The sequence below is a fragment of the Equus asinus genome, chromosome 9 (genome assembly GCF_041296235.1).
Source record: "Equus asinus isolate D_3611 breed Donkey chromosome 9, EquAss-T2T_v2, whole genome shotgun sequence".
Classification (NCBI taxonomy): domain Eukaryota; kingdom Metazoa; phylum Chordata; class Mammalia; order Perissodactyla; family Equidae; genus Equus; species Equus asinus.
Genome location: NC_091798.1, coordinates 44,315,859 through 44,340,383, shown reverse-complemented (window position 1 = coordinate 44,340,383; position 24,525 = coordinate 44,315,859). Strand labels below are relative to the sequence as shown.

General features: G+C 40.5%; 1 protein-coding gene across 3 annotated transcripts in view; it reads left to right on the top strand.

Moving 5' to 3' along the window:
• Positions 1-8,050: 8,050 nt before the first annotated feature.
• The window catches only part of SEC24A (SEC24 homolog A, COPII coat complex component), a 66,881-nt gene continuing 50,406 nt past the window's right edge, over positions 8,051-24,525 (top strand). Inside the window, exon 1 of one of the 3 annotated variants that reach the window (XM_044780496.2) lies at positions 8,051-8,619. In XM_044780496.2, coding sequence (XP_044636431.1) covers positions 8,523-8,619 — 97 coding nt within the window. In that variant the 5' untranslated portion in view covers positions 8,051-8,522. The remainder of the gene's footprint in view (positions 8,620-24,525) is intronic. The other 2 variants (XM_070517355.1, XM_014828418.3) reach the window with 2 other exon arrangements.

The window sequence follows — 24,525 nt, the reverse complement described above, 5'->3', positions numbered from 1 at the left end:
GGCGGCCGCAGTTCCGCCTCCCGGCAGTTCCGCTGCCAATCCCCCGGCTGAGCGCCCCTGCCCGCCGGCCCGCCGGGCCCGCCTCCCCACACCCGCCCAAAGGGGCTTTAAGGGGCTCGCACGCCTAGACAGAGAAGAGAACACCAGTCCCTAGCCTGGCGAAGTATCCGGCATATCCGTTTTTTAAAAATACGTTTTTTAAGTACACTGTTTCTTGAATTCACAAGTAATTTACAAAATGTAACTATGTGCCAGATAATGTGTTGGATGCTGGGTATTGAGCTTTAAACAAGTCTGTCTTGACTCCGCTTTGCGTTGCTAATAGATTATCATCGTTACCTTCCTTAAATGTGTTTAAATGGGAATACTTGGGTGCCTTGAATGGAAGTGTGATGACAGTGCTTCCGAAATTGCTCTGTATCCTAGGATTCTAGGTGATGGGAACAGAACAAGGAGCTGTCTGGGGACTGAAGGAGACATTATTCGATGGATTCCCAGCAAAGCCTGTAACGGGCTCTGCTGGATCTCCTCATGTGGTTGGATATGGATCTCCAACGTTGTTATAAAACATTTCCAGCCTCAGGAAATGCCTCACTCCATGTGTCCTCCCTTTGCACTTGCCATTCCTTCTGCCAGGACCCTTTTTCCAGATCACTCCTCTCCACCAAGGTTAACTCCTACACTCTCTTCAGGTCTCAGCACAGATAGCCCTTTCTTTTTTTTTTTTTTTAAAGATTTTATTTTTTTCCATTTTCTCCCCAAAGCCCCCCAGTACATGGTTGTATATTCTTCATTGTGGGTCCTTCTAGTTGTGGCATGTGGGACACTGCCTCAGCGTGGTTTGACGAGCAGTGCCATGTCCGCGCCCAGGATTCGAACTGACGAAACACTGGGCCGCCTGCAGCGGAGTGCGCGAACTTAACGACTCGGCCACAGGGCCTTTTTTTTTTTTTTTTTTTAAGAGATAGCCCTTTCTTATCAAAGCCTCCCAGACTTGGTTAAGCCCCCTATAACAGGTTTCCCCAGCAACCGTACAATTTGCCTTACCACTGAAATTATCTTGCTTATAATGTATAATTAAATATGTATGATTATTTATCTATAGTCCCCCAACAGACATTCTATAAGCTTCCTGAAGTCAAGAAACATATTTGCCTTTCCCCCCTCTTGAACCCATTTTCAGTGCTTGGCATACCATAGGTGCTCAAAACATATAAGCAAGTGATTCCTTCATAACATGAAGGATTCCTAGGTACATTCTTGCACTTAAGGAGTTGAAAAATTTCCCTAGAGTCCATTGGTCTGAGTTGGAGGAGCCTGTTGTTCCAGTCTGGCTTCCCCTCTACTCTCCATTCTACTCACCTAGTCTTGCATTCAGTTTGGTTTAATAAACACTTTTAAGTGCCCCGAGGCACCTCACTGGGCTCCTCAAGATTACATTACAGCTCTTGTCCTGTACAGTCTTTCTTTCCCGAGATCCCTGGCATTTTAGTCAGCCTTTTAAAAAAATCTAAATTATGATTCCTGCTGGCTTCAGCAACAAATTGTGAAACAACTAGGAATGTGACAAAAAGCAGGACATAGTCTCTGCCCTCGAGGACCTTTTGGTTTGGCAGGGAGATGTGTTAGGTCACAACCAACTATACAAGAAGGGAGGAAGAGAGAAAGGATAACAAAGTACAAAGTGAGGCAGGGGACAGGCAGGAGACACCAACGTTTGAGGAGAGCCTTAAAGGACACAGAGGATATTTCCCCCAATCTTTTTGATAATTGTTGTTATAAAAGTAATACATAGTAATTGTAAAAAGTTTGGGAAATCCAGAAAAATGTGATGGAAACAAAAATCACCTCCAGCCACACCTCACATATATAACCAGTTTTATAAGATTATAATCATACTATACACAGTTTTGTAAAATATTTAAAATTAAAAAGTTATTTATTATGGGCATTTTTCCCATGTAATTAAGTATTGTTTTAAATTGTGAATTTTAATGGTTGCCTTTTTAATAAAGTATAATTGTTAAGAGTACAACCTCTAGCTATAGTTACAACATTACTGGCCACTTGAAGTTTCAGTTCCTGCATATGTAAAATGGACATTAATATACAGAAGGAGTAATATATCATCACAAGAGAATAACATGCAAAAAGGAATAGAGATGGGAAAAGCAGCAGTTAGGGTTTGACTGGATAGATTTGGGCTGGACTATCAGGGAGCTTGACTCTCAAGCTGTAGAGCCTGTAGGGGGTTTTGAGCAGAACAGGAACATGGTGAGAGTTGTGTTTTTGAAAGTTTGTTGGGGCAGCAGTGTGTGGAAGGATTGGAACAAATCAAGACTGAAAGCTGAGATCAGTGAAGAGACTGCTACAATCGTGCAGGGGAGAGATAACACGGGCCTGGCTTGGGTAGTGGGAGTCCTGTGTGAGACAGCGTAAGTAAAGGTTGGAACCTTAAGATTTCATGATAGTTGGGGCCAGCCCAGTGGCACAGCAGTTAAGTGTGCACGTTCTGCTTCTCGGAGGCCTGGGCTTCACCGGTTTGGATCCCGGGTGTGGATATGGCACCGCTTGGGATGCCATGCTGTGGTAGGCGTCCCACATATAAAGTAGAGGAAGATGGGCACTGATGTTAGCTCAGGGCCAGTCTTCTTCAGCAAAAAGAGGAGGATTGGCAGCAGTTAGCTCAGGGGCTAATCTTCCTAAAAAAAAAAAAAAAAGATTTCATGATTGATTGCATGTTGGTAGCAAAAGTAAAGAAGATATCACAGTCCAAAGTTTTAATTTGGATTAGTGAGTCTCCTCTCTATCTCCACTACAACCACCTTGCTGCAGGCCACAATTATTACTGGTCTAGGGTACTGCAAGAGCTCCATTCTTTCCCTGCCAATCAATTATCCTCACAGCTGTTGGACTGTTTTTAATTTATTCATCTTAAAGTATGAATTTGATCAAATTACTTGCCTATTTACAATTCTTCAACTGTTTCCCAAAGCCTATAAACTCCTTATAATGCCTTATAAGGCTCTTGCTGCTCCTGCCCCCTCTTTCTCTCCAATCTCATCTGCTGCATTCTGCCTTGCTCACCACAGCAAGCTCTCTTTTCTGCCTCTGGGCCTTTGTAGGTGCTGTTCCCTTTGTCCAGAGCCCTTCTTCTCCTCATCGTCTCTCTTTGCATAGCTAGCTTTCTCATCCTTTACATCACAGCTTAAATGTCACCTCCTGTCCTGACTATCCTATCCAAATGAGGTCCCTGCTTGCTATTCTCTATCTCAGTCCCAATTCCTCAATAGCACTTATCAAGTTCGAAACTTAAAAACATATATTTATTGAGCCAGTCCTGATTGCCTAGTGGGTTAAAGTTTGGCACTCACTGCTTCGGTGGCCTGAATTTGCTTCCTCATCACAGAATGACACCACCATCTGTCAGTTGCCATGCTGTGGTGGTGGCTCACATAGAAGAACAAGAACAACTTATAACTAGAATATACGACCACGCACTGGGGCTTTGGTGAAGGGGAAAAAAAAGGAGGAAGATTGGCAACAGATTTAGCTCAAGGCAAATCTTTCCCTGCCCCCCCCCAAATTATATATATATATATATATTTATTTATTTACATCTTAATTTTCTGTTTCCTCCACTGAAAACTCTACAGAAGAGATCTTGTCTGTCCTATTCTGTTTTGCTTGGTGCCTAGCACAGTGCCTGGTATATGAGGCATTTAATCAATGCTTGTTGAATGAATAATCAATGAATGAAGGAGCTGGTGAGGTCATTCAGCAGAAAGTATGATGAAAAGATAGGTTTAAAGGGGAAGTTGCATTTCAGATCTCTGATGCCAGAGTGCCAGTAGGGGGCACTAGGGGCAGAGGGACGTATTTGAGGTTAGAAAAGGAAAAACAGTTGGCATTTGATATTGTACTTCTGGTGCTGCCCAGGGGAGACAGGGCCTGACTGGTGGAGGCTGACATTATTTCAGCCATACTATTAGGTCTGTATCCGATGGGACACAATGCAGCATAATAGTTAAGAACCTAAAAGAACTAGAGACCAACATAGTTTAGAAACAAGTGCTAGGGGCCAGCCCCGTGGCTGAGTGGTTAAGTTCACAAGCTCCGCTTTGGTGACCTGGGGTTTTGCTGGTTCTGATCCTGGGTGTGGACATGGTGCCACTCATCAAGCCATGCTGAGGCGGCATCCTACATAGCACAACTAGAATATACAACTATATGGGGCTGGCCGCATGGCTGAGTGGTTAAGTTCGCACTCTCCACTTCGGCGGCCTAGGGTTTTGATGGTTCAGATTCTAGGCGCGGACATGGCACCTCTCATCAGGCCATGCTGAGGTGGCGTCCCACACACCACAGCTAGAAGGACCCACAACTAAAAATATACAACTATGTACCACGGGGCTTTCGGGGAGAAAAAGGAAAAATAAAATCTTTAAAAGAATATATAACTAGGTACTGGGGGGGGAGAAGAAGAAGAAGAAAAAGAAACAAGTGCTAGTGATGTGGCTTAGGCTATAAATGCAATATGAACTTGAAGTAGTGAATTAATGAGGGTCAAAATAGTCAGAATAGGGGCCAGCCGGTGGCGCAGCGGTTAAGTGCGCACGTTCCACTTCTCGGAGGCCTGGGGTTCACCAGTTCAGATCCCGGGTGGGGACATGGCATTGCTTGGCAAAAGCCATGCTGTGGTAGGTGTCCCCCATATAAAGTAGAGGAAGATGGGCATGGATGTTAGCTCAGGGCCAGTCTTCCTCGGCAAAAAGAGGAGGATTGGCAGTAGTTAGCTCAGGGCTAATCTTCCTAAAAAAAAAAGGTCAGAATAGAAGATTGAAGAGATGACATTTTGAATTTCTTCAGTCAAAAATGTTTATTGAGCCCTGCTAAGTGTGAGGCCCCAAGCCAAGAAGACAGACATGAAATCAAAATGATTACCTTAGAATTGGCAGGATATGTATAGAATTATATTCCATTGAAGAAAGATAAACACAGACACGAGTGTATAACAATGATGAGAAGTGCTATGAAGAAAAATAAGCAAGGTAAGAGGGATAGAGTAAGCAGGGAGGGTATGCTGTTGTACAGGGTGTTCAGAGACAGCCTCATCCAAAGGTATAAAGGCTGAAGGGGTGAGAGACTGAGCCAGATGAGTGTCTTGGGGAAGAGCATCCCAGGTAACTGAAACAAGTGTAAAGGCAGGCGTGTGCTGGGGTAGCTAGAGAAATAGCAAGTGCGTCTCAAGTACAGTGAGTGAGAGGGAGTGTAGAAGATGAGGACAGAGAGGTAGCAAGGCCACGTCATGAGGGGCCTTGAAGGCTATGAGTAGGACTTTGGATTTTACTAATCGTGAGATGAGAAAAGCCATACAGAGAAACTTTAACTTGATGGAGCAGGCACAGGGAGCAATTACAGGTTTTGGAAGACAGGAAAATAAAAATGCAATCAGTATTTAGGAGCTCAATTCAACATGTAGAATGGATTGAAGAGAGGGGAACCAGAAAGACTATCCCAATAGTTCAAGTACAAGATGATGAAAGCCTATCAGAGTGGGCATTGAGTATAGCAAGAACTACATAAAGATGAAAAGTTTTCAAAGAAAGCAATGGTGTGGCATGGGTGTACTTGTAGTTTCAGAGCTACTGGCTTCAGATACAAACAGATGTCCTGTCGGAGGCAAATGAGGCCAAAGGAACTGTTCCTAAAATGGAACCACAAGAGTTTCAGAACAAACCTGTTGGTAATTGAAACCCCATTGTTTTGTTTGTTTGAAATAGAACAAACTAAAAAAAATAATTAAAGGACCTAAAATAATTTCCCCCATCCTGTAAAGTAAACAGAACTGATCCTGTTTATCAGCTGACAATTCAAGAGTCAGGAGCAGGCAGGCAAAACAGCCCTGATGTGAGCCCACGTCCACTTCTGCATATCAGCAAATTTTATTCAGAATGCCTGTCTCCCTCTTTTGGGTCTAAACAAGCAACAAAATTTAATGGAATATTCTTTGTATAGTGTTGTCTCCTTACTGAAACACTTTAGTGTCACTTATTTTGTTGTTTATAGCTTTCTAAAGTAGGGTCGAAGGCTCTGAAAATAATGTGCAGAAAATCTTATACATATATGAAAGGTATATATGTGGTAGAAGAGTCCTGTTGTCCTGGAAAAGACGGAAAACAAAGTAGAATATACTACTGACATCAGTTTAGAAAAATATATGGTAGTGTAGGGTATAGATAATTGACCAAAGAAATATCAATATCCTTAATAACTAGTAATAGCACTAATAATTTTTCCTTGATATTTATGTGGCCACACTTTAAGAAGCCAGAGAAAGATCTGATAATGTGTGGATAATACTTAATATGAAAATTACTTAACTTTTTTATATGTTGTCTCACCTCAATTACTTAAACTAACCTTCCTACTGTTCCCGGGGATGGGCAAATGACAAATCCTGCTTTTCTCCTCAATATTTTAAAGCTGACTACACTGAAAACGTAAAAAACATTTGAAAGACTTAACCGTAGTTTTGGGGAGGAATAACAGCAATAGAGATACTTAGGGGTGGAACAAATTTTACAAAAAGCATTGTTTATTTATTAGCAAGTTATTTGTTTATTTAACCTGATTTAACGAAGGAGGCTGTTTACTTTTTAAAGTGGCTAATCCTCTCCATCAGTTTTTTTTCCCTCTGAACACACAGATATTGCTTAAACAGAACAAAGTCCAAAGATAGCTTGATTTAACCAAATCAAATGCCTATGTCAAGGTCAACAAACCAAGATCACTAAGGAGTTACATAAGAAAAGAAGGAATTAAACTAATGCAAGTTCGAGATTAGGCCTAAGCAATCTCCCCTTTGAAGAGAGACCCTGATTTTCTGTCTGACCTCAGGAAGGTTCAGTTTCTCTCTGAGGTCTGTTTTCTCTTTAAAACATTGAGAGGCTTGTGTTTGTGTATCTAAGTGTTCTTGGGATATATGATTTGGGATTTTCTTATTGGGGCTCTAAGCTGAAAACAGTTTGACCAAAAGTATCATCTTCATCCTAAAGAATACTTTGTACTTGTATTTTGTACCAAGGAGTTTAATTGTTGAATTCCACACACAGCAAATACATATTTAGTAAGGTTCTGAGACAAATGATAAAAACATGGTTAGGGTAAAATTTAACAGTCATGTTTCCTTTTCAGGCGTGACACAGCGGTTTAGGTCTTGCTCTTTTCTAATGTAATGTAACATTTCATAGCAGGCATTTGATATTAAAGGAATTAAGTAAGAGGTACTTCACCTTTCACCCCTTGCAAAACCCTTGGCATGACACCTGAATCAACAGCACAAATCTGTAGTTTAAATAAGGGCCTTATCATAAACTTAGAGCAGGAAAAACCCAAGTAGAATGAAGATGATTACTGAGATCATTAATTAACTATGTTGTCTAATCACTCCAGTTTATACCTCCCTTTGGCCTCAAAAGTAAAAAGTCTAATTGAAAAAAAAAACCAAAACGCTTACTTGCCCAGGAAGGAAGTTTGAATGTTTTACCTTACTGTAAATTCTTAGAAGAGGAAACAAAACTACCATTTAGATGTGCTGTTCAATGTGCTGTTGATGAACTTTAGCGTGACTATGCTATGAATCAGCGAGTTTCAAAATTAAAATTACTTCTTAATCCTCCGGTCAAATAGCAAAGGCCTCCTCCTCGATTTGATTACACTTTCAACACACGTACATAATTAACTACTACTTTTAAAAATTTTCCTTACTATTTATACCTGGAATACGATGACTAAATGTGAAATTAAACACTGGGACGAACACTAATCGGTTCAGCTACCCGAGGTACAGTCTCAAGAGAGGACGATGACATCTGTCGTCTCAGGTAATTTTCACAAAAACTCGAGGAGAGGAACTGTCAGTCTCGCCCCACGAAACCTGCTCCTGACGCCCTAATTGCCCTCAGATCCAGGCCCGGCCGGCGAGATGACGTTCATGACGGTGGGGATTTCCGTAGCAGTGACACACGCAACTTCCGGCCAGCGATGAGAGTCAGTGACGTGGCAGGCGATGCCAAGCACAGTCCTTAGGGCCGGGACACCCAGAGCTGCCAGGTGGCCTCTGGGCAACCCCGCGGGGAGAGAAGAGCGCACCGGCAGCCGCGAACGCGAGCCGGGAGCCGGAAGTGCCACGTGTCCCGACTGCGCATGCGCGGCCGGCGGCTGACAGGCACTTCCGGCCAGGGCCTCCCTCCTTCTCTCGCCGCCTCCCAGCCCGCCGTTCCCGGCCCCAACCAGGTCGACTCCCAAACCTCAGCTCCCAGGCCAGGCCGTGGCCGCCGCGGGCTGGGGAGAATGCGGCGCCGAGCGTAGGGCTTGATGTGCCGCCCTTTCTCTTTCCCGCCTTCAGTCCCGGGTCGTTAGCCTCCTCCCTCCGCTCCCCGCAGTCGTCTTTCAGCTCTCCGCTTGGCGCGGTCGCAGACCCCGACCAGCCCCTTCCAACCCCGATAAACACCGTCGTCATGTCCCAGCCGGGAATACCAGCCTCCGGCGGCGTCCCAACCAGCCTCCAGGCCCAGAACGGGGCCGCCTCGGCCTCGGGGTCTCCCTACACCAACGGTAAGGCCGCCGGGGGGCGAGGGGGAGGGGGCGCAGCCTGGGCCCGGGCTCGAGCTGACCTTTGGTTGCTGCTGCCTCCTGAAGCGACAGAGGAGGAGAGGGTGACCTCCCGGCCGGTGCCGAGAGCCGGTGGTGGGCGGCCGGACCGCGGAGACCGCGGCGCAAACATGCATCCGCAACCCCGGGGTCATCTTAGTGTTTCATACTTATTTATTCGTCCGTTCAGCAAACAATTAATGAGTACCTGCTGTATGCAACGCTCTGGGTATACATGGGTGAAAAAAACAGATTCGGTCCATAACCCAGAACTCACATACAAGGCTCATAGTGTTTGTTTACGTGCCTTCTCCCTCCGCGCCAGCTCACCCTTGTCTTCTAGAGAGCAGAGGTTGGGGTCTGGTTCATTTCGGTTCCGCAGCGCCTGCAGTGGGGCGGGGGTCGCACTCAGTCTGAATTTGCGGAGATGAGTGAATGATTGTGCTTTTGGGAGATGCCTTTAGGCCTGCTCATCTCTCCCAGAACCGTCCCCGAATTGTACCTAGGCCACCTGTTCAGTTTTTCAGCTTTAGAAGAACCAAATAGAGGGGAGGATCTCCTGTTTGATTTCCAAAGGTCTTTACATCGCTTGGAAAGTGGTTAGACACAATTCTTTGAACCTCTGATGAGAGTGTCCATGTGGCAGTATAATTTCTCGTTTGGTGTGAGATTGTCTTTTAAATTTATACCCCTTCTAGGATTCTTTAAATTGCCCTATATTGTGATTTGCCAAGCTTATTATAGTTGTTATAGTACAGATTTTCTGCCAACAGCTTGCCAAGTTACTGATTTGCCTATAAATCTTTGGTTCATGGAAACAAAACTAGTAGAATAATGCTAAAATACTTAAATTGCCCATTGGATTCTAAGATTGTTGTGAAGTTCGAGAAAATAGTGACTAAAATAGCTAATTTACATTGTTTTTAGAGAAGAGTACTGTTGTCTTTACAAAGAAGGTGCTAAAAAACTTTTAAAAATGTCTGTGAGTAGGCAGGTATGTAGGCAGAAGCAAGAATAAGTGGGGGTAAGCACTGAAATGGTGTTAAGTTGAATCAATTGTTCCTTCTCAAATTTATGGTAACAGATTATGTAAACTACATTTTATTCTAGGCTATTTAGTAACATTTACACTGAGGATGAAATCATTTTAAGACATTCACTTTAAGGTCAGAAGACTTATGCAAGATGTCATATGGCTATGGCTTTTTCTTACAATCTGTAAATTGCAGTTTTATATGAGCTTTAAATGGCCAATCCTGCAAATATGCTTGTAAGCTTGTATGTAAGTGTAGTTTTGATAATCTTGAAATGTTAGAGAAAAAAAATTAAAAATAAAGAAAGAAAAAAAAGATAATCTTGAAATGTTAAAGGAGTTTAGCTACTGTGACATGCTGTATTGGAGATGTTGTTGCTATGCTGGTTTGATCCAGTGCAACAGATGTTTGTTGCACACCTTCTAGTCCTTGGGAATATGAAAGAGAATAGGAAAACAGTCCCTGTACACAGTTGCCCAGAGCCAATTGAGGATTCAGATAAGGAAGGAAATCAGAGAACTGCAAATACATACCCTTTTGAAGATATGATTTTGACAGTCTTTTTTTTTCTTTCTTTCTCTCTTTTTTTTGAGGAAGATTAGCCCTGAGCTAACTACTGCCAGTCCTCCTCTTTTTGCTGAGGAAGACTAGCCCTGAGCTAACATCCGTGCCCATCTTCCTTTACTTTATACGTGGGACGCCTGCCACAGCATGGTGTGCCAAGCGGTGCCATGTCCGCACCCGGGATCTGAACCAGTGAACCCTGGGCCTTGAGAAGCAGAACGTGCACACTTAACCGCTGTGCCACTGGGCCGGCCCCTTGACAGTCTTTTTATAAGCCCCGTTTCTAAAGTTTTTTGTAGAAGTATTCTCAGTAAAATGGCTAATGTCCCATGTTGGGTTCCTTTATTGGTCATCCACTACTAATAAAGAGACTAGGGATGTGGTGGAGAATTGGAGGGGAGGGTATTTGTCTAGAAGGTGAAAAAAAAGTTAAATGGTAGAATCTGGTTTTTTTGGTTAACTCTTTCAAGGCATTTATTGCTGCTTAAATATTTTATTGAATACTCAAGCTTTAGATTAATGTAGCTTGCTTAAATTATATATTACGTTTCAGCTGAATCTTCAGATACTTTTTAGATTATAATCAAAAGACTGAATAATCAAATATACACCAAATATAATCAAAATCACCTTTTTTATTTTTCTATACCTTGCTTTCACGTTGTGTGGTGTCATTATATTACAGAATTCCTCACATACCAAGACACTTCTTTCTCTGGTAGAGTGTTACATTACATTACAATCTAAAGGTTGTCTACATAGGTTTTTCTAAGCCCATGTAAATTTGTGTACACATATTTCCTTTGCAAAAATTGATATTGAAACTGCTAGACTACTTAAACTGGCAGATCTTCATCTGATTACCACGTAGTAAAGCCAAAGGCAGCTCATGACTCCCACTTTTATTTTATTTATTTATTTTATTTTTAATTTTTTTGAGGAGAAAGACTATCACTGAGCTAACATCTGTTGCCAATCTTCCTCTTTGTGCTTGAGGAAGATTGTGGCTGAGCTAACATCTGTGCCAATCTTCCTCTATTTTTTATATGTGGAACACTGTCACAGCATGGCTTAATGAGTGCTGGGTAGGTCTGCACCAGGGATTTGAACCCACGAACCCTGGGCCATGGAAGTGGAGTGCTGCAACTTAACGCCTATGCCACCAGGCCAGCTCCCTAACACCCACTCTTAGTTAGCTACTTTATTGACTATTTGAATCAGTTTGCCAAGGCAGTTAGAAACTGAAGTTTCAGTCATTTTGTTTTTTTAATGCTCACTTTTTCCTGTATAGATCAGGGGTGAGGAGGATTGTCTCTACTCTCTCTCTCACCAAGATTCTCCTGTTATATTGTAATTTTATAAAATAATATCTGTCTCCCCTCTAGACTGTAAAGCCTATAAGAGCAAGAATATCAGCTTTTGCACATCCTCCTCTCCAGCTCCCCACATCATGTCCAGCACATTTTAGGAGTTACCAGTTTTATTGAATGAAAGTTTTAGAATTGGGTATTTTGTAACTTAGGTCACTAAACATTTATTGACTTATTCATTATAAGATTAGAGCTCACTTTCACCTTTTTTTTTTTTTTTGAGGAAGATTAGCCCTTAGCTAACATCCACTGCCAATCCTCCTCTTTTTTTGCTGAGGAAGACTGACCCTGAGCTCACATCCATGTCCATCTTTCTCTACTTTATATGTGGGATGCCTACCACCGCATGGCTTGCCAAGTGGTGCTGTGTCCACACCTGGGATCCGAACCAAAGTGGAACGTGCAAACTTAACTGCTGTGCCACCAGGCCGGCCCCTCGCATTCTTTTTTATAGTGAATTTTTCTGTGGATTTTTGCACAATATTATTAGCTAAAACACAGTAGAATATGTGGGAAGTTTTTTGGTCATGAGTTTAAGTGGTAGACTTGAGCTCATGCCTCTTTTAGGTGTGACAGAAATGTAGATCTCTTTTAGTTTCACTGTGATGTAAACCATCTGTATGATGGTGTATTTAATATAGAAAGTCTTGAGTCATGATCGAATCATGCTATGAATAAAATTGGCATGTGGTCTGTAACTCTGATTTTTGTAGCTGAGTTCCCTTTAATGTTTTCAGTGGGGGCAGTAACCTTGGACTCCTGTAAGACTCTGCATACCTTTATTAGAATTTACCACATTGAGCTTCTCGCTTGTCTCTGCTCATAGCTTGAAAGCTTCTGAAAGACAGAAATGCTAACAGTAAGAACTAACATTTACTATTTGTTTACTGTATGCCCAGTCACTGTGCTAGATTGCATTATATGCATCATCTTATTTAATCCTCACAACAGCACTATGAGGTGAGAACTTACAGGTTTACTGAGAAGTAAACTGAGATGAGTGGTCAAGCAACTAGCCCAATGTCACACAGCTAATAAATTGTGGAACCTAGATTTAAACCTAGGCAGTCTTAACCACTGTTATTCAACTTATCTGGCTGTTATCTCTGAGTTCCAGGACCTAGCAGCTTGAATTAGTGCCTGAATCAAGATCAAAACCTTCTCTTTGTTTTCTTAATGTAGGTGGGTACATAAAATTGCAGTAAATATTTACTGATATTTGTTGAAACTGCCTCCTAGCTTATTTTTCATTGGATTATGCTTAATATGTGACCTGACCCTAACTTTTATTAGTGTTTAGTCTATTTCTTTGCTGTTTCAACTTCACTATTCATTTATGTCTTTTAGATCCTGAAATTGCCCCTATCCTCACTTTGATTCCTAGCATTTGTTTTTCTCCTTCTATTGCTTTCTTTCAAGCCCTTTTTTTCAGTGAGTGACCCACAAGTTATACTCATGCAGTGGCATCCATTTGTTGTACTTATAGTTTCGGTTGGTCAACTCTTTAAGTGATCAGAGTGTGTTTTGATGTGTGGGGTGAGGTGCTAAATCAAAACCTTTTTTTCCACGTAGGTGACTTGTCCTTCAACCCTGTTGTATTTAAAAGCAAATACACAGAAAGAAGGAAGTTTTCAAGGTTTAAGGAACACATTGCTGTCTAAAATGTATGTGATATTTTTGAATACTTGACCACTTTTCTGTGACTTTTATTTATACTTTCCTGTAGGACACTATAATTAATAGAACCATATTCTGGAGAGCCTTGAATTAATTTAAATGTCATTCAGTTGGATTCATGTATGATAGGTAGAAAATGTAAGCTGTCCCTGGCAAATAGTAGCTCAATATATATTTACTGAATGGGTTAATGAATGAATTACTTAAGAATACAAAGATCTTAAGTCTTTGTCTTACTTGGAATTTTAGGGGAAACCATTCTGAGAGACATCTTTTTCTGTTACAATTAAATTTATGTAAAAGGGGTAGTTTAGTATGTTTTTGTGACTGTTCATTAGACTTTCTTGAAGAAACTTATGAAATTATAATATTTTACTTTGTATTCTTTGGGATAGTGTATCACAAGACTCTTAATTTTTGCAGATTAGATTTCATGAAGAAGAATAATATATATCAATCATCTTGACACATCAGTGGTTTCTAAAATTCATAAAGTCCACTCTGAAGTACATGGGAATCACCGGTACATGAAATTTTTACTAATGCAGATTCTGGAATCCCACTGAGTCTTATAGAATAGAAATTTTAAAAGGGGGAACTTAGGATCTCTCTGGTTCTGAAGCTGCTGATAGGGTGATTGAGAAGCAATCATCTGCATTTATTTTAATCTCTAGTTTGCCTCTTTGCTTCTCTACCCTTTCTAATTTGGCTTCTACTCCCACACATTCCCCCAAACTGCCCTTAATAAGGCCATAAATGACTTCTTGGTTATTAAGTACAAAAATATTTTTCATTCCTCATTTTATTTTCCAAACAGCTATTGATTACCCTCTACAACTACTTGTTTGGTTTCACATGCTTCTAGTTTTCGTTCTAGCTTTTTAGTTGCTATTTCTCAATAGCAGTATTCTCAGTATTTCTGTTTTGACTTCTCCCCGCTCCACCCTTATTCCTTAAATGTTGATGTTCTTTAGTGTTCTGACCTGGTTTTCTTCTTTTTCTTTCTTTGTTTTATTTTTTTTTAAATAACTATAAACATTTATTATTTCACATAGTTTCTGTGGCTGGCTCTCTTTTTACTTGGTACATACTCCATGGATGATATTAATTCACTGGTATCAAATATTGTACGTATGCCAGTGTCTCCCAAAGTTATACCATAAGCTGAAACTCGTCTCTTTGGCTGCAGATAGGTGTCCTTCTATTAGATGTCACCACTTGGATTTCTTCTTGGCACCAAAAAGTATGTTTAACATAATTTTTCAGTCCCCCTTCCTTTTGCTATTCCCTGCCTTCCCCAATTCTTTTCTCCTCCTGTCTCAGTGAGTGGCACTGCCATCCACTGAGTTGCTCAGATCAGAATCCTGGGAATCGTCCTTGCTTCCTTCCTCTAGTCCATTCCACATTAGTTTACATATTCGATTCCCATATTCAGTTCCACATCAAATCCTATCAGTTGTATTTCCTCAGTCAGTTTTTTTTTTTAAGTGATGTATAGGTGCTAAATATTTCTTTGCAGTCTCAATATCAAATTATTTTTTATGAAATGTATATACAAACACAAAACTAGGTGTAAACTCCATATGTTTATAGCTGTTATACCATTGTAAAACCAAAACAAATGAAAATAAAAGTATCTACAAAAGCAGTACAATTCAGAGGACAGCCCGGTGGTGTAGTGCTTAAGTTTGTGTACTCTGCTTCGGTGGCCCATGTTTCACAGGTTTGGATCCCGGGCATGGACCTACACACCGCTCAGACTCCTTAAGGATGTAGTCCTAAATTGCTGCTTCACTTTAGACACTTGACTCAGACACTTGACTTTTGTTCTGCCATACTGAACTTTTTCCAGAATGCCCTTTCATGACCACATGCTTTTCCACATGTTGTTCCCTTTTCTGGAAAAACTCCTGACGCTCCTTTTTCTGGGGCTAACTCCTGTTATCTTAAGATTTCAGTTTAAACTTCCCTCCCTCAGGAAACCATCTTTGCTACCTTTCTGCCTTCACTTTAGCTCAAGTGCTCCTTCCACAGTGCTCTCATAGTGTCCTGGGTTTCCACTATCACATTGGTACCAAACCTTCTAATCTCAAGTTCGTGTGCCCCATGTGCAGTAAGCCAATCACTGAGACATTGGTGCTTGGAGATGGAGAAAGGTTTATTCGAATTGGCCAAAATGAGAAGGTGGGAGGATTGGTACTCTCAAATCCTCCTTAACAAGAGAAGAAAGCAGGGGGATTTATAGAGCCAAGGGGCTTGGCAGGAGGAGTTTCAGAGAAACAAAGGGTAATCTGTTTCTTTCACTCTGGATAAGCCCTCTGGGCAGTCTGACTTCTGGCCATCAATAGCAGTTGGGGGCTGGTTATCTGGTTATCCTTGAAGGCATTCTTTTTCTTCTGTAAAACAAGCTGATAAATCCTTGTGACCCTTGAGTCACCTCTCAGGTTAAACAAAAAATCAGGAAATTGACAAGATTAACTTCTCTTCATCTATGTCTGTGTTGGGAACAAGGTCGAAAGGTAATGTTACTGAATATTTATAGTAACGCTCAGGTACCTGGCTTCAACATCACTCTGTTGTTCTTGCCCGGTTATTTTCTTCCCATCTGGACTGTGAGCTGCTTGAGGGCAGGGATAAAGTGGACCTTACTCACCTTTGTGTCCTCAGAGATGTCGACGAAAATAATCCATAACCAATCTATAAATGAAAATTTGGGTGAGTTTATTCTGAGCTTAAATCTTAGGATTATAACCCGGGCGAGTCTTTCCACAAAGGAACAGAGCACTCCAAAGAAGTGGGGGTATAAGGGTGGTTATATACCCTCAAAGAGCGTGTTTCACATATGATTGAAATGTCCCTTTTACAATAGTCACGAGGCTGCTCTGTCAGCACAGCGATTGATGGAAATGGCAGATAGGTCTGCTGTCTCAGTGAACGCCGCGGGGTAGCAGGTGTGTTGCCTCGGGCTGGGGCGTCACAGATGAGCGCTGCAATTGGTTCCCAGCCTAAAGAAACATGCTTAATCTTTAAGGAGATGCCAACATTGGGAGGGGGAGAGAAGTTGCACCTTTATCTCAAGGGCCTTTTGCTCTTGCCAGAGGGAATCTCTAAAGCAGATATACAATGCATGCTCAACGGCCTCCGGCCTCCATCAGGCCCTTTTGGAAGGACAAGGTCAGGCTGAATTAGGTTTACACCAAATGGCTTCCTCATATATTCCAATATATCCTATTACTTGCCATTTTTATTTGTCAGAGATATTTAGTAAAATGTGTCTTTTGATCAGGGAATGAATAGAATCATCTTAACCATTTGCAATAAAATGAATAATTAGCCTAAATTACTATCAATCTTTAACTAAATGAAAGACTATAAAAAAAGATTAGTTCTGATGAAATTAGTTGGTTTACCGATAACAGAATTATCAATGAGGGGCTGGCCCCATGGCGCAGTGGTTAAGTTTCTGCACTCTGCTTTGGTGGCCTGGGGTCTGTCTTTGGATCCCAGGTACAGACCTATGCACCGCTCCTCAAGCCACACTGTGGTGGCATCCCACATATAAAAAAAGCAGAGGAAGATGGGCATGGATGTTAGCTCAGGGGCAGTCTTCCTCAGCAAATAGAGGAGGATTGGCAACAGATGTTAGCTTAGGGCTAATCTTCTCCCCCCACCCCAAAAAGTATATACTCCAATGGTTTTTAGTGTATTCACAGAGTTGTGCAACCCTCATCACAGTTGATTTAGAACATTTTCTTCATTTCCCCCCTCCCCCCCACCAAAACCCTGAACCCAATGGCAGTCACTCTCCATTTGCCCCTAAACCCCAAACCTTAGGCAAAACTAATCTACCTTCTATCTCTATAGATATGCCTATTCTGGACATTTCATATAAATAGAATCACATAAATATGTGGTCTTTAGGGATTGGCTTCTTTAGCATAGTATTTTTGAGGTTCATCCATGTGGTGTATATTCAGTATTTCATTCCTTGTATGACCAAATAACATTCCATTGTGCAGATATATACGCCATTTTGTTTATCCTTTCATCAGGTGACAGACATTTGGGTTGTTTCCACTTTTTGGCTATTATGAATAATGCTGCTATGAGTTTTCATATGCAAGTTTCTCTATGGACGTACAGTTTTCACTTCTCTTGGGTATATGCCTGGGAGTGGAATTGAAGGATCATGTGGTATCTCTGTGTTTAACATTTTGTGAAACTGCCAAACTGTTTCCCAAAGTGGCTGCAGCATTTTACATTCCCATTAGCAGTATATTTGAGTCTCCAATTTCTCCACATCCTTGTCAACACTTGTTATTGTCGGTCTTTGAATATAGTAGTAATCCTAGTAGGTGTGAAGTAGTATCTCATTATGGTTTTTCATGTTCACTATTGATATTACTGTTGTCAACATTACTAAAACAGCTTCCAGAGTACATAATTTTCGCTTCTTTTTAAGTTGTTTGGTATACCACACTCTGAGTCTGGGTAAGATGTTGTCTTTGGAAATTTTACCCTAAACTGCTAAGTTCTTATTAGCCTCTCTCATTTATTAAGTAGGTGTGATTTGTGGTCTCTACAATATAACTGGTTAGTGTTGCTTTAAACATTTTATTTTGAAACAATCCTAAATTTATAGACAAGTTGTAAGTACATTACAAAGAACTTTTTTTTCCTGAACTATTTGAGAGTAAGTTGCTGACATGATGTCCCATCACTCACAAATACTTCAGTTTGCTTATATTTCCTACAAATAAGACAGTTTTCCTAAATAACCTCAATACAGCTATCAAAATTAGGAAATGAATATTAATGTGCTACTGTCATCTAATCCTCAGACCCCATTCAAGTTTCACCAGTTTTCCCAATAAAATCCTTTAATCGCAAAAGAATCCAGTCCAGAATCACATTTATCATTTAATTGTCATGCTTCTGTAGTATTTGTCAATCTGGAACAGTTCCTCAGTCTTTCCTTGACTTTCATGACCCAGATGCTTTTGAAAACTACAAGCCAGTTATTTTGTAGAATGTCTCTCAATTTGAGTTTGTCTTCTATTTTGTCATGGTTAGATTCAGATTCTACACTATAGCAGGACTGTTGCAGAAGAGATGCTGTGTTTTTCTCATTGCATCCTATCAGGTGGCAGATGATTTCATTTTTTTCTATTATTAGTGATGTTCACTTTGATCAGTTGATTAAGGTGGTGTCTGCCAAGCTTCTCTACAGTAAAGTTGCTCCTTTTCCCTTCATAATTAATAAGTATTTTGTGGGGCTATACTTTGAGACTCTGTAAATATCTCATTCTTTGTTAGACTTTTATTCATTATTTATATTGATATGGACTATTTATTCAGTGGGTTATAATCCATTATTATCATTGTTTTGATGGTTATATTTTCTCAGATTTTCCCTGTAGTTCCCCTTCAAGCTGTTTTCTGCATCCTCTTGTCATGCCTCATTCTTGGGCGCTTTCTTGCTTTCTGGCACATTAAGGTGTTGTGGGCTCATCTTGTGCTTTCCAGCTCAAGAATCAACGGTGATTCCTTTTAGTGGAGAATAATATTTAAAAACCAAGATCTCAGTACTAAATGTGATCCATGCTATTAGAATGTCCTTGCTACCAGTCTCAGCAGACAGAGCCAGGGAATCTATAAACACACACACACACACACACACACACACACACACACACACACAAATCCATGAGTTTCAATTGTAACCTCAATGCAGGCCCACCACTGAGTTCATTCTAGTTTTCCCCTTTCCATAGTTGTGACTCCCTTCCCTGAGAGTGAGACCTTGCTTGCATTATCCAATATATATTTATTTGATCAATTCCCTCGTATATAACCATTCTCCCATTGGTGGTGCTGCCCCCTCCTCACTCTACTCAGCTTCCCCCAGGTGCAGATGCTTATCCCTCCTAATGTCTTTAGGACTGAATTTTTCGGGAAAGGGACTGTCTTGCTTTTTAGTTTATTTAAAAGTTTTGCTTACAAAAACATCCAATGTTATGGTGCCATATTGTGGAATAATTTCTTTACCTTTATTTTAAGGGATCCCATCAGGTAATCACGATAGCAGTTGAAGTAGCCTTTATTAAAATTGATTCTCACTGTTCCCCAAATAGTATTTTATTCAAAATAAGAGACTGTGCTATAATATTTATTCTTTGATTCATTCAACAAACATTTATTGAGTACCAGCTATGTGATAGAGATGTTTAAGTGCTGAGAATACAGTGATGAACCCAAAAAGTTTCTACCTTCGTGGAGCTTGTTATAGTGAGGTGGACAGACTATAAATAATAACGTAGCATCATAACGTAGAAAGAAAAATAAGGCAAGGTCAGAGGGAAAGAGAACAAAAGAGGTACTGTTTTAGATACAGTGTTCAGGCAGTGCCTCTTTGATGAGGTTATATCTGATACCTGAATGAAGAGATGGAGTGAGATTACCTTGAGGAAGAGTGTTCTTGGCAGAGTAAAAAGTGAAGAACCTTCTGGTGGGAGCATATTTAATCTTGTTGAAGAAACGTTAAGAACATGTGTGGCTGGAGCTGAGTAGAGGAGAGGAATAAAGAATTCTTTGAATAGCTTGCTAATAAAGGCCTTTGGCTAGTACATGGAGTGATTGATGCCAGCTGATATAGTGACCTTACCGTAGGCATTTACTAATCTCAAAGAAGAGGGATTCTTTGTATAATGGGCTATGTAAAGGGGCTTTCAGTCTTTACTGGAAATTATTTATTAAGCCATTTTATAGTGTATGGTAAACTGTTATAAGGTAGAATTGTAAAAGCATATGTTTGTTTGGAACCGCAAATCTCCTCCAAGTTCTACAGCATGCACAGCCACCTCTCTATAGTTACGGATGTTAGATAAAAAGACTCCTTGGCCTGTGAAGGTAACCAGATATTATTAACTAATAGTAAAATTGAATTAGACCTGGAAGGGCCTAATGAGAGAAGAACCATGCTTGATTAATATAACAAGGATAGATTTAATGAATCTATGGTTTAAGATATTGGCTGCTTTCTTATCTGAGTTGATGCACTCTGTTAGTCTTACAGAAAAATTGAGCTTTATACTAGAATTTTCCTAGAGAGCAGGCAAAAAGCAAACAGAATCAGAGGAATACAAGATACTTACTTCCAGATTAAAAAGAACATATTATTATCCTGGAACTGTTTTGTTAAAAAAAGAGTGTGTCCAATATTTTTTAAAAAGAGAGTAGTAAATGAGGCCAGAAAGGAAGCCAGGACATAGAGGGTCTTGTAAGCTAAGATGAGGACTTTGGAAGTTTTGTGCACGGAAGTGTATATGATCATGTTTTAAAAGGTAATAGCTTGTGCAGGGACTAAATCATAGAAAGATAAAGCAGGATGCAAAGGTGTCAGTTGATCCGGTGGCTTTCAGACTCAACTGTAATCTAGAATAAGAAATACATTTTTTTTGGGGGGGTGGGGTGGGGAATATTGGCCCTGAGCTAACATCTGTTTCCAATCTTTCTCTTTTTTTTTCCTCCCCAAAGCCCCAGTATATAGTTGTTTATCCTACTTGTAAGTCACTCTAGTTCTTCTATGTGGGATGCCACCACAGCATGGCCTGATGAATGATGTGTAGGTCCACACCCAGGATCTGAACTGGTGAACCCTGGGCCATGAAAGCAGAGCATGCAAACTTTACTCAGCCACAGGGCCAGCCCCAAGAAATGCATTTTAAATAGCGACCCAGGGGCCAGCCCAGTGGTGCAGTGGTTAAGTTTGCATGTTCCGCTTCTCGGCGGCCTGGGGCTCGCTGGTTCGGATCCCAGGTGCGGACATGGCACCGCTTAGCACGCCATGCTGTGGTAGGCATCCCACATATAAAGTAGAGGAAGATGGGCACAACTGTTAGCTCAGGGCCAGCCTTCCTCAGCAAAAAGAGGAGGACTGGCAGTAGTTAGCTCAGGGCTAATCTTCCTCAAAAAAAATAAAATAAAATAAAAAAATAAATAGTAACCCAGTATATAAATTCACATACGTATATATTTATAAATGAAACCACACAATATTTGTCCTTATTGCATGTAATATGCTGTGATATTTTCCATTCTTAACTACTATCTTCTGTTTCATTACAAAAAAGATACTTTGTAACTCATTGATTTTTATGACCCATTAATGGATTGCTACCCACTGTTTGAAAGATCGTATTAATCCACTATGACAAAGCATTCTTATACAGTGAAAACCTTTGAGGAGACTCATATATAAGATGACTTTTTCTTTTATGAGAAATGATTTTTTAGGAAAACTTCACCTTATAATTGGGCATTTATGGCACTTTGAATAATTGATAGCCTTTTCTTTTAACTAGTTAGAAATGAAATTAAATATTCTATTCATAGGATTTATGAACTACAAAATACCTAGCAATGAATTAGCTAGATTTAAGTTAAATAAGGTATAAGATGACTTTATGAAAAAAACATGAAATATGAGAAGAGTGATGTCAGCATCATGGCAAAGTGAACTCTTCCCTTAGACTCTCCCCCTTAAGATGCAATGAAAAGGACACTCATAAACCAATAGACAACATTCACACAACACAATAGATGTCTGAGAGACCCACGTATCCATACATCTGAAGGTGGAGGTGCTGGACCCTCTGGGAGTCAGTGTCTTAAGGCACAGGACCGTGCGTGGCTCTGAGAGGAGGCAGGGGCAGGAAGCCTTCTGCAGGAATTCCTTTCTAAGGAATTCTAAGTTACTTCCCAGCCCATGGGAAAGCTCCATACTGAGGAGGTTAAGCAATTGCAGGGACATTTTCACAAGCCAAGCAGCCCAGGAGGTCAGACAGCAAGGACAGAGTGGGAGTGGCCCTGGGATCATGCATGCCAAAGAAAGCACCCTTCCCCCTGCCTGGCGCACCAACTCATCCAGAGAAAGTGACCCCCACCAGAGTGCCAGCACATATGTGAGTAAAGTAGCAGTGGCCAGCAGGCAAACACAGCTAGGCTCTGTCAGCATGGCTTCCAAAGGACAGGCACAGCTGCCAGGGATTGCAGTGGGCTCAGAATACACAGCTCCTGCCCTCTGTGCCAGTTGTGGCAGGTGGAATCTGTGACCAGATACTACCAGTATGCGAAGGTACGAATCCACCCCATCAAATAGGATGAAGCGGTATATTAATACTCCAGACCAGAAGGAAAATGACAAGCACCTAGAAATCAATCCTGAAGGCATAGAAATTTACAATTTAAATGACAGAGAATTCAAAATGGCTATCATAAAAAAACTCAACAAGTTACAGAAAACTCAGAAAGACAGTTCAATGAAATCGGGAATAAAATTAATGAACAGAGGGAATTCTTCACAAAACACATTGAAACTATAAAGAAAAACCAATCAGGAATGTTGAAGATGAAAAAGACGATGAGTGAGATAAAGAAAAACCTGGAATCCTTACATAACAGAGCTCATATTATGGAGGACAGGATTAACAATTTAGAGGACAGAAATATAGAAATGCTTGAGATGGAGGCGGAGAGAGAACTAAGACTAAAAAGAAAAAATTCTCCAAGAAATATCTGATTCAATTAGGAAATGCAATATAAGGATTGTAGGTATTCAAGAGAGAGAAGAAAGGGAGAAAGGAGCAGAGAGCTTGTTCAAGGAAATAATATCTGAGAACTTCCCAAACCTGGAGAAGGAGCTGGAATTACAATTAAAAGAAGCAAATATAACTCCTAATTACATCAATGTAAAAAGACCGCCAAGGCATATATTAGTAAAACTGGCAAAGTCAATGAGAAAGAAAAAAATATTAAAGAGTAGCAAGGCAGAAGAAAATAACCTACAAAGGAACCCCTATCAGGCTTCTTGCAGATTTCTCAGCAGAAACCTTCCAGGCTAGGAGAGAGTGGAATGATTTATTCAAAATTCTGAAAGACAAAAACTTTCAGCCAGGAATACTCTATCCAGGGAAAATATCCTTCAGATATGATGGAGAAATAAAAACTTTCCCTGATAAACAAAAGCTGAGGGAGTTCATCTCCACAAGGTCCCTCCTGCCCAAATAAATGATCAAGAAGGCCCTCACACCTGTTAAAAAAAGGATTTACAAAGCCTTGAGCAAGGAGATAAATAGGCACAGAAAAATAGAAAATTGCACCTCTGTATCAGAAGAGGTTAGCAAACAATTATGTTAAAGATAAAGGGAAGGAAAACATAAAAGATAACTATAATCACTTTATTTTAACTACAAACTCACAACGCAAAACAGAATAAGTTGTGACAACAGTAACAGATGGGGAAGGGGAAAGGGATGGAACCTGCTTAGACTAAGAAATAAGAGGCTATCAGAAAATGGACTATCTCATCTATGAGATCTTTAATGCTCATGTCACAGTAACCACTAAACAAAAAATCAGAACAGAGACAGAAATGATAAATCAAGAGAAAACCATCATAGAGAACCACAAACCTGAATTCGCAGTCTGAAATACATGGAGAAGAAACAAGGGAAATACAGAACAACAGGAAAACAAGTGATAAAATGGCAGCATTAAGCCTTCATATATCAGTAATCACTCTTAATCTAAATGGATTGAATTCTCCAATCAAAAGACACAGAGTGGCTGGGTAGATTAAAAAATAAGACTCAACAGTATGCTGGTTCCAGGAAGCACATCTCAGCTTTAAAGACAAACACAGGCTCAGAGCGAATGGATGGAAGATGATACTCCAAGCTAATGGCAAACAAAAGGAAACAGATGTTGCCATACTTATATCAGACAAGTAGACTTTAAGATAAAACAGGTAATGAGAGACAAAGAGGGGCAGTATATAATGATAAAAGGAACATTCCACCAAGAGGACATAGCACTTATAAATATATATACACCTAACACAGAAGCACCAAAGTACATAAAGTAATATTAACAGACCTAAGAGGAGATATTAACAGCAACCCAATAATAGTAGGGGACCCTAACACCCCCCTTACATCAGTGGATAGATCATCCAGGCAGAAAGTCAACAAGGAAATAGTGGAATTTAAATGAAAAACTAGACCAGATGGACTTAATAGCTATATATAGAACATTCCATCCAAAAACAGCAGGATACACATTCTTCTCAAGTGCACGTGGAATATTCTCAAAGATAGACCATATGTTGGGAAACAAGGCAAAGTTCAATAAATTTACGGAGATTGAAATCATATCAAGCATCTTTT